General features: G+C 42.5%; 2 protein-coding genes across 2 annotated transcripts; one reads left to right on the forward strand and one right to left on the reverse strand.

Moving 5' to 3' along the window:
* Nucleotides 1-785: 785 nt before the first annotated feature.
* Nucleotides 786-3,072, forward strand: LOC102795170 (ceramide synthase-like). Its single transcript, XM_006809809.2, has 5 exons — nucleotides 786-1,023; nucleotides 1,445-1,528; nucleotides 1,621-1,840; nucleotides 1,912-2,007; nucleotides 2,519-3,072. Exons 1-5 carry the CDS (start codon nucleotides 902-904, stop codon nucleotides 2,792-2,794), a joined length of 798 nt encoding a protein of 265 aa, XP_006809872.2. The 5' UTR covers nucleotides 786-901; the 3' UTR covers nucleotides 2,795-3,072.
* A 344-nt stretch (nucleotides 3,073-3,416) lies between these two features.
* Nucleotides 3,417-12,812, reverse strand: gemin4 (gem (nuclear organelle) associated protein 4). Its single transcript, XM_006809808.3, has 6 exons — nucleotides 12,625-12,812; nucleotides 10,026-12,014; nucleotides 9,072-9,228; nucleotides 6,061-6,325; nucleotides 4,044-4,733; nucleotides 3,417-3,839 (listed from the first exon to the last, which is right to left on the reverse strand). Exons 1-6 carry the CDS (start codon nucleotides 12,632-12,634, stop codon nucleotides 3,618-3,620), a joined length of 3,333 nt encoding a protein of 1,110 aa, XP_006809871.2. The 5' UTR covers nucleotides 12,635-12,812; the 3' UTR covers nucleotides 3,417-3,617.
* Between the last annotated feature and the right edge of the window lie 105 nt (nucleotides 12,813-12,917).

A 12,917-nucleotide genomic window follows, 5' to 3' on the forward strand; every position in this document is an offset into this window, starting at 1 on the left:
TGCTGGTACAGGATTCTTCTGTACTGTAGGTTCCAGTCCAGGGTCCTTTCAGTACCATGTCTCTCTCTGTTATAATGCCTCTGGAGAAAGGCCAGAGCCGCCTTGCATTCCTGCTCTGTGAGAACCAAGCACACTTTCCTGCTTGCTGCCTGTAAATATATGACACGCTGGTTCTACTATATGTTGGTATCACAGACTGCATACTGGAAACTATTTAAGCCCCTGTGTTTTATTTCATTTGTAATTTTTGAAATTCTCACATAATAATAGTTTTAATCCATAGTTTTCAATGAGTAATTTAATCTAAATGGACATGAATCCATAATATTGTTAAACGAAGACTTATCTTAGACTGGACTGACATGTCCTTTTATTGGTAAGTCCCTGTCATTACGACATTTTCTTATAATTTTATTAAAACATAGAATTTCCTAAAACGTTCTCTTTAAAAAATAAATACATAATATAATCCTGTAGTACTGAATCACCATTACCTTCCCACGCGCATTTCTTTTTCAATGAAAAATGGGAAAAGGACATTATAAAAATAATAATACAAGTACAGATGGGTAGTATTTTTAATAATTTTAAATATCATTTGCATTTAAATATTATACATATTTCAATCACCAAAGAAGAGAAGAAACGTATTGAAACAGATTCGAATAAAGTAGACCGAGAAATTCAAAGGTAGTTTAAAGTCAAGGATTTCTATTGGTTTAAAGCTCTTCTCCTACAGCCAATCATAGCCCTCTAAATAAAGGTTAACGGAAGTTCAACAAACATCAGAGAAGCTAGTTGCCGTTAGCTTACTGAAATACGATGGTGTCCCTACGGCAGGTGTTGGTATGTAGACTGTGTTAAAACGGTTACGGGGACCAGGAGGAGGCCGGCTAACATAATGCTTTCTGCCCTGGTCTGTGGCGCTCTGGTGTTCCCTGGACTTTTCTGCAGCTTCAGAAAAGTGCTTAAATCCACTTTCACACAGTGGAGCGACGCTGACGTGGTTTGTGTCAGTGAAAGGTCAGCATCCACACGGGTCACCTCACCAGACTGCGTTAACACAAACGCCAGTTTAATGTTGTGTTGTTTATCTGTCTCGTTACACACACTTGAGATTTGAGATTGAGATTTGCTTCCTGTGTCCTAACAGGAAAGAGCAGCTAAATTCGGCACATGTATAACAAACCATAGAGGCGTTTTTGACGTAAGGAATCCTCTGATTCCCGTTAAATATAAGCTTGACTTAGATTTTAGAATTTGACATAATAATTAGGTTATCTGTTTGTAGGATATGTGCCGAAGGCACCACATTGCACGCCTGTGAGGGTTTGAATATTTATTGCGTGTGCAGTGGGGACTATTAAAAAGCCAGACAACAAATAAACGTGCATGTATTCCAGTGCAGTTGTGTCTACTCAAACAGTTGCTTTGCTTACTTTAGGCTGGTTTCTGCCATACATGCATCTCTGGCTACTTCAGCTGGAGTCACAGTCATGACATCCTGCAGGGACGTCATGGCTGACAGGTTAGTGTAGTTTGTTGCACATGAAGACATGAGTTATCATTAGATTGTCAGTTTGTTAGCTCAGTGAAAGTGTTTCCTGTCTCACTTCACAGTCACTGGCTGGTGAACGCGTTTGTATTGTTTGGAGTGCCCTACATGGTCTTTGACATCTATGCCATGTATCTGAGCCACTACCATACTCAGAAGCTCAAAGGTCATTCCAGCTCATACAGCGGCCACTCTCTTCAGACAGTGAAGGCTTTTCTCATCAAGGACTCCATGTTGGTTCTTCATCATGTGGCCTTGCTTCTCATTTTCATGCCCATCACTCTGGTGAGAACACTGAGGAGTCTCTTCCGCTTTGTGTGTTCAGGCTGACTTGCCACTAAATGTTTGATTTGCAGTTCTTCAGAAGAGGACTGGGGGACTTCTTCATCGGCTGCCTGTTCACTACAGAGTTCAGCACTCCTTTTGTCTCCATTGGAAAGATTCTTATCCAGGTAATGCATGGGATTTACCTTTAGCAGATAGAGGAAGGCTGACATCAAGAAATCCCACTAGTGGCAAGAAAAGGTCGGCTTAAAGGACAGCACAGAGGCTTCGATCTTGGCAGCACAGGAACAGGACCTAAGCTCCCAATCCATAGATTGAGGAGTCTCCCACAGCTGACAGGACCAGAGTAGCAGACTGTACAAAGACACCAGAGACTAGCCAAAACATATGGGTGTGAAAATCTGTCACACTAACAATTTCAGATCATCAAGCAAAATTACTGTTAGAGAAAGATAATCCGATTAAATACAAAATGCAGTTTTTAATGATGAACCTACCTGGTCCTGTGTTTTTATTGTGGGACCGTGTGCAGGGTTTATAATGGTCATGTATAAAAGATTGTGTTGTAGTACGACAAATGGCATAAATTCTTATCATGTTTGCATAAAAGTGTTTTGTGTTACGCACATGGATGTATTAGGGAAGTCCCCTCACCATCTTTCTGTGTTTCATATCCAGCTGGGTCTCGACAACACCAGACTCCACAGGATCAACGGCATCATTGTCTTGCTCAGCTTCTTCACATGTCGGATCCTGCTCTTCCCCTTCATGTATTGGATGTATGGCCGGCAATTTGGGATTCCTCTGCACAGAGTGGTCTTTCACCTGCCACTGCAATGCAACGTGGGTAACCTAGTGCTCCTGGCTCCACAGATCTACTGGTTTATACTTCTGCTGAGGAAAGCCAACAGACTGTACCTGAGGCAGAGGAAAGGGCCGGCCTGCAAAGACTGAAGGCTCCATGATTTTCAAAAAAACAACACAAAACCCTCAGATTATTGCTACAGTTAATGAAAAAATAAGTTTATTATTTTCATAATAAAGTTAAGTCAGATTTAACAGGAAAGAGTTGTTTAACTGTGACTCTATCACATAGTCTGTCAGCAGTGCTGTTTTCCTTTTGTCGGTTCAGCTTTTATATGTTAGAGCCTCAACAATGTTACCCAACTACACAGAATCTGTTTGTATAAATTAAAGTCACTTTAATGGATAAAGGATGAAATAATAACACACTGATGATGACTGAGTGCCCCTGGTGTACAGTACACACATTTAGCTTACGTTTTCATGCTGTCTACAATGTTAATGCAAATAAGAATAACTGCTCAACGTGTTGCAAAATATGATTTTAAGTTTGGTTTTTAATTCAGAGATTTCAAGCTTGTTACTTCTTAACATGAGTTCAGTGTGACAGATTTCCTCCTTATTTCCATCTCCATGCTTTCATTCTTGCACCCTCCATGAGTAGTTTTGTGTCCTGCCCTCACATACAGCAGGTCTGTGTCTCATTATATTAAAAATATATTTTCTATAACATCACATAGAGCCAAGAATAAATTAAAAAAAAAACTATTTAGAGCCATCTCCAGCCTGAGCTTCTGGCTCACAGGGATAACTTGTACACACACTGACATCATTAGCGGATTCTTAGAGAGGTGCTCATATTAAACATGACCTTAACATTACACTGTTGTTAATCAGCAGGCATATTCAGGATTTTGAGTTTTTGCAAACTCAACGTGCTCAGTGGGAAACAGCAGATAGATCAGTGTGTGCATCATGCTGCTGAGGACACGAGCTGAGCAATTTTCTGCTGCAGCACAGCCTTCATCTCCGGGTTCTCCAAGTTGTCTGAGATGGTAGAGAAGAAGTGGCGGGTGTTGTCGCACTCCAGTGGGGTGCAGCTGTTTGGGAAGGCGGCCATAATGGCCTCGTACTGACTGAGGATCTCCAGACTAGAGAGGAACAGAGGCTCACATTGGCCTCCTGGCATCATCACCTGAAGGGAAGACACATTTCACCAGTGAGCCTGTAGTCCTGACTCAGGAAAAGAACACACTGAGAGAACTTTGTAGCAGTCAAATACAATGGCATCTAACACATGCTGATCCAAGCGCATTACTAAATTTGAGCAAACATGCTGCTTGGTTATAAGAGGAAAAAATTAGCCAATCAGAGATAGAATGGTGTAAAGAAGTCGTACCTGGACGTGCTGAACATGGCAGAAGAGCTGGCTCAGAACAAAAAGAACTTCCTGGCTTGGAGCAGTCTCCTTCTGTGAATCCTTTGATATCAGAGGAGTGTCTCTGGCTTCTTTGGACTTTGGACATATGAGAGTTGGATTTGAGTCTGTGGTTGCTGGTGTTTTAGGAGGAGTTGAAGCAGAAGCAGTAAAAGCACCAGATGAAGGAAGAGGCAGTTTGGCTCGTAGTGAATTCATCATGTCCCTCACAGCGTGGGCGTATAACCTGCCTACGTGTGCCCAGCCATTCGCCGACAGCCAGTCAGAGCAGCTGGAGCCGCAGAGCAGCTGCAGGACTCGAAGCAGGAGGACTGACAGGCGGAGTTCACATGAAAACTTCCTCAGGTCCAGTAGGGGCAGAAAGTCCACATACTCCAGAGAGAAAGGCACGTGAAGGCGGCTGGATGTGATCAGCTCACGGAGGCCTCTCAGCAGCCTGCTCCACTGGGAGACGGAGCACCAGGGCAGCATCTGAGTCAGAGCCACTAGCAGGCCTTTGCTGAACATGCTGACGTGGTCAGGTTTGTGCTGGTCCAGAGTGAGACAGGACAGCATGGTGCTCTGCAGAGAGTCAGATATGGAGGAACACTCCATCCAGGCTAAAAGACCTGTGCCCAAACCGTACGAGGGAAGGTCCACACCCAACCATTCCTACAGGACAGACATATTGTTCAATGCAAACTGAGAGCAAAAACAATCAGCTCTAGAGAAACCACACAAATAACAGTATCACATATTTTTTTCTCAAAAAGTGAGCCTGTGAGCCAGATTTCAATGGTAAAATGCCCAAATTTACAGCATTAAAAATTTGGTTTACAGCCTGCTACAAAAATGGCTTAAAGGTCTACAGGCTGAGCAGCATCTGCTGATTGAAAACCTAAAACTTGTACATTACAGTGGCCCGCAGAGGTCAAAGAACACCAGCAAATAGAAAAATCATTAAAAAAATGGAAGTGTTTTTGTGGACACAATAACAGATGGCTGTTTAACAGCTAATAGCAAACATGTACAGTATCTACAGTTTTATATGAATCTTGTGTTATCCTGCATCGTCTTCTCTGATGAGTCCTCTTCTTTTAAGCATGTCTCAGTGTGATCATGTGCATGTTTTGGTTCTGGCCACTTCTCTAGCTGGTCCGTCACATTATTGTGTCCCCATAAACACTTCACTTGTGGTTTGTGTGCTTTTACGCGTTTTTCTATTTTCTGTTTTTTTAAAAAAAGTTTCAGTTAATTTGACCTTTCAGGGCTTTCAAGTTTTGATTTATCTGATCACAGAACAGTTTGGATCTATCAGTCCATTTATGAGCTTTGCCTCAGAGAAGACGGCAATGTTTCTGGATCATATTCACAAATAGTGATTTCTGGAGGCGTTCCTGATTTCTATGATGGAATCATGGCTGTTTTTTTTTTAAATCCATTGCTTTCTGAGGGCCTGAAGGTCCTGTCCTCTGCCACAGAGATTTCTCCAGATGCTTTGAACCTTTTTGAAGTTATGTACCAGAGATGATGAGATACTCAAAATCTTTGGGATTACATTTCTTTGCAGACTGGTATATCTCTGCCCATCTTTTACTTCTGAGAAACACTGCCTCTCAAAGATGCTCTTTGTACTCTGTATTGTTACTGACTTGCTTCCAGTTAACCCAATTAGTTATCAGCCACTTGTTTTAGTAACACTGACTTTTCCAGTCTTTTAAGGCCTTGTCTCAAAGTTCTGCCTCCAATTTGAAAAGGAGATTTTTTTTCTTCTTTTTTTTTTTTTAAAAAAAGGCACATTTTCTCAGTTTAAACATTTGACACGTTGAGTGTTGTACTTTGAATAAAATGAGGGTTTAAGATGTTTGCAAATAAATTCATTCTGTTTTATTTATGTTTTACCCAGACCTGGGTTTGCATTTTCACAGATTGGATGTTGATACTTGACACTGTTCTTCAAAGAAATTCAGGAGTAGGCGGGTTCTGCAGTAGGACATACCTGTTCAGGTAGATCACACACAGCCAGCAGAGAGGAGGGCACTTCATTTTTAAAGTGCTCCCCCCACACAGGGTTCAGCAGGAACTGAACCGTCCAGTCCAGCTGTTCCATCTTGTTGTGGAGCCAGAACAGCGCTCGGGACCAGCTGTTGGGGGCCGCTGCCACCTCTGCACCCACCACCTGCCCCAGAGTGGTCAGCACTGACAACAGCAGCTCCTTCATATCCATGGACCAGATGTGGTGGTCTGGTGGTTGCTCCCAACATCTAGGAGGGATCAGGTGGGTTTAAGTTGAAATCAAATGATGTTAAACACTATAAAAGGTAGGGCTGCTCAATTAATCGAATTTTAATCACGATTACGATCTGGGCTTTCAACGATCATTAAAAATGACAGAGCCGATTATTAGCCCCTCCCTCGTGCTTACTCTCGCGCTGCTCCATGTGGCAAATCGAGCGCACCTCTCTGCATTTCGAACACGTGTCACAACAATTAAGAGCAGCGGTCCCCAACCTTTTTTGTGCCACGGACCGGTTTATGCCCGACAATCAAGGGTGTAGATTTGGTTTTGGCATTGGTGGGGACGGATGATTCAACCACTGAACCCTGCCCTGTTTCTTTTTTTTCCTTTTTGTCTTTGCTTCTTGATAAAAAAAAGGAGAAATATACTTGCCTACATATGCTATTCTGCATGTTTTTAAACCATTTAAAATTACAATTCATAGTTTTATATGTGAATTTTATAATGTTAAATTACTATTAAACAAATGACTGACTAAGTATTTTAGGCTTTAGTTTACTTCAGCCATATTTCATATAAATCAGGTATCATACAAACATAAAAATAGCTTCAAATACAGTCATGACAATAAAAGAATATGACTTTAAGGACTTAACAACATTAGTTCAGTTATAGTACACCAACATCTCTAACACATTAGCACTAAGGGAACACTGAATGACCTGGTGGGTTTTGTCCATAAAACTACTCAGCTACAATTACTACAAAAGATCTCTCAGCAAAATTATGCAACATTTTAGGCACAATATTGGCCCTATCAAATCAGTGAGCTGGGAGTTTTTATTCTAAACATGAACTACTGTTACAGCAACAGACATGGACTACTGGTGTCCCACACAACAACTCAATGTGGACTGTGTGAAGGAGCCAAACACATGCCTTCTCCTCTCGTTAACTGAGATAAACTGCTGGCATATTTGTTTTACATCTATACTGTCCAGTCTCTCCTTGTGGACAGCAGCAGCATTGTTTAATCTCATTCGAGTCACTGTTAACCTTAGCCATCTTTTTAGTCTTCTGAGAGCACTGAAGCTTCTTTCAGCCTCAGTACATGCGTTTTATCCTCAGATTAAAAGTATTATTATGTGCTTGATGTGCCTCACCTTTGGCTCTTCCCCTCTGACTGCACTAGGACATATTGCTACCTGATAAAATAACACATGGATTCGTGCCATATATAAAGTGAGACATGTCAATTCAGATTCTTTGTCAAATATAAACTAATGAATCAATTTAAATCAGCAGCCTAACAATTGTCATGATAATAAATACTAGTTAATCTATAGCACCAAATCATCAGCCAGTCACCTGTGACCTCGCCTCTTCACCTCTGTCTGAGCTACAACATGGCAGAGCTGCCTCTGTCAACTGATGAATAACAGTGAGACATTCACATACATGCAGTCACACATGTGCTTCAAATACAGTAATGAACCACCAAGTCATCATCCAATTTCACCTGTGATTCTTGTATCACCATTAATCTCTATCACCTGACAAATAGGACATACATGACAATAAGAATAAAATGTGTAGCTGCTTCAGTGTTTCTGTCAATTTGTGCAGATCTTGACTCGTCAGTAATGTTTGTAGGGTGAGTGCATTTTTAAAACAATTTGTGCAAACTGCACTCCAAGGTGGAATATTTGCAAAATCACGACTACCTCATGATATTTAGTCTCAAAAATTAACCCTATGAATATGTCAGTGCCATTAGGAAGAAATTATTGTGTCACCAACATTTTAACGTTAGACATATAATTCTAACAGCCTCTGTAAACTAATATCCGGGCTTGCTCGAGGCTGCCGTTTTCTCTGACAGTTTCAATCAAAATTAGAAATGCTACTCTGGGAGACTGAGAGAACTAATAGTGCTGCATGTTGTGCATTTAGTTTCCGAAATACTTTTTTATATCCAGGTTCTTCCTTTTTGCTGCCATCCTAATCGCTGGATATTGGTGGGGACATGTCCCTTTCGTCCATGCCAAATCTACGCCCTTGCCGACAATATTTTCATGGACCAGCCTTTAAGGTGTCGCGGATAAATACAACAAAATAAAACTAGTACCGGTACCGAAAAAAAGAAGATTTATTCATAACACACGTGAAAAGACCCAGGAAAACCGAGTAAACAAAATAACACTGAAAACCGATAAAAAACCCTGAAAACTATACATTTCACACCTGAGCCTCAACTCTCGCGGTCCGGTACCAAACGACTCACGGACCGGTACCGGTCTGAGGCCCGGGGGTTGGGGACGCTCAGAAAGCTAAGCAGAAGTTAGTTGGAGAGGAGGGTGACTGCTGTTGGTTGAAAAGAGAGGTTAAAACTTCAGTGGTGTGGAAACATTATGGGTTGGCGGAGTCAGACGTGGATCAAGTAGACATAGTGTGTAAACTTTACTACAGTGTCGTAGCTGCACCACAGAGCAACACTGCAAAGTTCACTAAACATAGATGTTTACATTTTTCATTTATTTTTTATATTGCAAACATTTGCACTGTTATCAGTATTTTATATTATTTTTTGACAATCTTTAAAGTCATTATTCAACACATTGTTATTGTTAAATAAATATCGTCAAATAATCGAGATCTCAATTTCAGTGAAAATAATCGTGATTATCATTTTTGCCATAATCGAGCAGCCCTATATAAAGGTTTAACAGCTCAGAAATAAAAAAGTGGAAAGCTTTACTTATGATACAAACCTGAGAGTCTGGTTGTGTAGCTGGGCCAGCATGTAGAGGAGGGGGAAAGGAGAGCAGTTGAACACCCAGTGAGGAGTGGTGGCTGCTTCCTGCATGTCCACAGACAAAGCAGTCTGGAGAAGCTGGATACTCAGCTCTGCATCCACAGAACAGTGAGCTGGCAGAACCACAGAATAACTATCAGTGACAAATAATTTACTTTACATCCCAATGCATTTATGTAACTGGAAACTTCTGGAACAGCAGCATCACTGTCCACAGTGAAGAGTTGTTGTTTTTTTTTTTTTTTTTTTACATCGCCATGGACCAAGAAGATGCCGATATAGAAGCCCCTGCTCCAAAATCGACATCTTCGCACTTAACTGACACTTGCAGCTGCAGAGGCTTTCAAACCTAAGAATGCTGTACCTGCTGTCAAGCATGGTCGTGGTAGCATCATGCTCTGTGGCTCAAATCAACAGTCAGATGGTTGAAACTTGGATAAAGAAGGCTGACATTACCGTAACCTTCTGGAATTCCCTTCCTAAAGCCCAGACCTCAACTCTAGTGGTCTATGCCTGGAAACCAATAATTTTGAATAACCTATCAATTCTGCCAAGAATTATGCCAGATGCTTATTGGTAACTACTAAAAGTGTCTGATGAAGATGCAACATGCTACGGTACACTTAACCTTTTCATTTAACATTTAGAATTTTGACCCTGTCAGGATCAGTGGAAATAAATTAAAACCTGTGAATCCAATTCTTGTTTTGTTTTTTTCAAAGTCATCACACATATATGCTGTACAATCATTCCACCCTGGAAATGTTAGAAGCCCAGAGGTGGTGGAAGCACCACGTTTACCATGACATTCATATCCATGACGAGTGGATCTAAACTTTTGATCACAACTGTAAAATGCTAATAAAATAGCTAATGTAGGTTGTGGTAAACATAAACATGTGATATTCACCCGTAGCTGAGAGGTTAGGCAGGACAAAGGTTTTCACGACTTCGTGAGGTGACAGAACGCTTTCCCTCTTTCCTTCTCCCTCAGCTGAAGTGACGGGCTCCATGAGCAGACCCAGAAACTTGAGGAACTGTTCTTTTTCAGTTGCTAACAGTGACTTGGTCTGGATCATGTCCTGTAAACACTTGCAAAGTAAACTGCACACCACATTTTTCCTCCCTCCATCTCTTCTTCCCCTCTGGTCTCTGAGTCCTGGCAGCTGTTCCAGGATCTTAGCCATTAGAGAGAAAGCTCCTTTGTTGAAAACAGCCGAATGACAGCAGGACCTCAAAGTGGCTTCGGGGTTCTGAAAGGCCACTCTTGCAACTAGAGAGGCTGCCGTAGTCAGGTTGCCCTGTGAAGCTCCCACTGAAGCTCCGCCCGCCCCCTGAATGATGCAGTTGAAGGTCATGTTGAGCTCCTGTTCAAACCCATCAGCCAGAGCAGCAGGTACAGAGCACTTGAAGATCCCCCTGCTGGATAATCTCAGCATGGCAGCCAACGCTTTGTTCTGGTCTTCTAATGTGAGTGTGGAGAAAATACCTGAAGTGATTTTCAGCAGTTTGTGGCACTGCCTCACATTAGCGCTCTCGCTATGGAGTCTGCTCATTAGGGTGGAGGCGAGGCTCATAAGGGTGCCGTGCTGCCGGAATGCCCCCTGGTTTTTTTCCAGGCAGTCGAGCCAGCGATCCGCACGTTCTGCCCATAATGGCTCGCTGGCAAACAACACTGCAAAGTCCTCACAGTCTTCCAGGTGATGGGTGATGATGACAGCAGCAACCTCTGCGCTCACTTCAGGGCTGCTCTCTGCTGCAGGGAGGGACAGTGACTTCAGCACACCTCTGAGTGTATCACTCTCTCCTTCAAAGTCGTCACTCCCAGCTCCGGGTGCTTCCTCTAGAGAAGCCAGGACCCTCTGGATGCTTTGTTCTAGCTGGAAAGCAGAGTAACTAGGGCTGGAGTGGTCACACTGATTGAGAACACCGCTTTGCCAAAACTGTGCAAGCTCTGTGATAATCCTCAGAGCTTCACTCAGCTTCATCTGGCGCAGATTAAACTGAGAAGGTGTGTGAGAAGCACGCAAGTCTTTCAGAGCTTCCTGAATCATTTCAGGACTCAGCTTCTCCATGTTCTCCTCTCTGGCTCGGAGGATTTTACACAAACAGTCCAACTTCTCTTTAGCTGGAAGCACCATGTTTTGGTCTATCAGGAAGGTTGTGTAAAGAGCATCGAGGGAAATGGATAAGGCCTGAAAGCAGAGGTCAGGTGAGGATATGTGACCTTTCATGTCTTTGAGTGCGTAAAGAAGAATGTGCAGAATATCTGCTGAATTTGGCGTGTCTAACTTTAACCTCTTTGCAGCCTGAGGGGACAGACTGGAGGACTCAGAGGAGAGGCGAGCAAGCTGGCTGGCAAACATCTTCTCTATGCTCTCTTCTTCTCCAACCTCCTCTTCCACTCTGCCTTTCCACAGCTCCCACCAAACCTCCAGAAGGAGTCGGATATCGTCTTCCCCTATGGGATCGCTCCTCACATGTTCCACCAGCCTTTCCAGCTCAGCACAGATTTGAGCGTGAGGAAGACGCAGGAGGAAACTGGCAAAAACACCCGCAGCTGCTGCTGACTTCACCAGCTCCAGCAGGACGACACGGCTGACCTCAGGGAGGCTGTTTTGGAGAGAGAAGAAAGGGTTCTCCCTCCAAGCAAACTCAACGTTCTCCTCAGCCTCTCTGCACAGCAGCTTCAGCCACACAACACAAACCATCCTCTTTTTCCAGCTCTCAGCTGCTGGGTTGGGACAGTCACTGACTTCATCCTTTCTGCAGATTTCTTTGAGTGCTTCCAGGATCACATGTCCCACCCGGCTCCAGTCTGCTTTCTGAATGGTGGACAGAGATGAGGGGGAACACAGCTTATCAGCCAGGAGGAAAGCTCCCCAAAGCACTGTCGAGTCTGAAAGAACAAGAGAAAAGGCATCAAAACTCAAATTTGCCAGAGGAAATTGATTTTTTTGAAAATTTTTAACTGTCCTCTCAGCTCCTTAAATTAGCCTAAAATGGCAAAGCTGCACAAAAAAAACCCCACATTTGATCTTAAGACCAGAAAATGCCACTTTGAAAATGGCTTTTGACTGAAGATAAGCTTAAGTTCAACTCTGGTTCATCTTAAGTTGACAGTGGAAGGAACATAGTCTGAGCTCAGAGAGGTTACTTGTATCTCATTATTTTAAATCGTGATCTTGTATATGAACATCCACACTCTGTAGAATAAGGTATTAGTGTCTATTTTTCAGTTCCACACAGAATGAATACAAGCTATATAAATATATATAGGAAAAATGTCGCTGCTCTGTCATTCTCACACACAAACAGCAGAGCGGTTAGAGAACAGCATTACCTCTTAAACTGCTAAAGCTGATACTATTTAATTTTGTGGGGGTTGATTATGGCGAAAAATCACGGTTTGCTGTTATTTCCTTTTACCACATGCAACATTAACTGTAGCATAACAGAAATTGTGACTCGTGTTTACTGTATGGGAACGTGAGGAGTGTAACGGTTACCTTTGTTCATTATTAGTGCCAAAGCTGCAGAGTGGACCTGGATGCTGAGAAGCTAGTTAGCTAATTTTAGTTCCAACTATAAGCTGTACCACAGCTCTAATACTTTACAACAGAGTATAATGAAGTAGAGAGCAAACACGAAACTACGTCCCAGCAAAGGTTTCTATCAGAGTGACACCAACTTTGTATAAAGCGCTTCCGCTGTTAGCGTCAGCGTGTACAACCAGAGAGTATTCATGATCAAGAACTCCCACTCTGTGGATTTCCGGTTTCATAGAGGGCGCTCTAAGCAT

Source organism: Neolamprologus brichardi, chromosome 14 (genome assembly GCF_056152115.1).
Source record: "Neolamprologus brichardi isolate AB-2024 chromosome 14, ASM5615211v1, whole genome shotgun sequence".
Lineage (NCBI taxonomy): Eukaryota > Metazoa > Chordata > Actinopteri > Cichliformes > Cichlidae > Neolamprologus > Neolamprologus brichardi.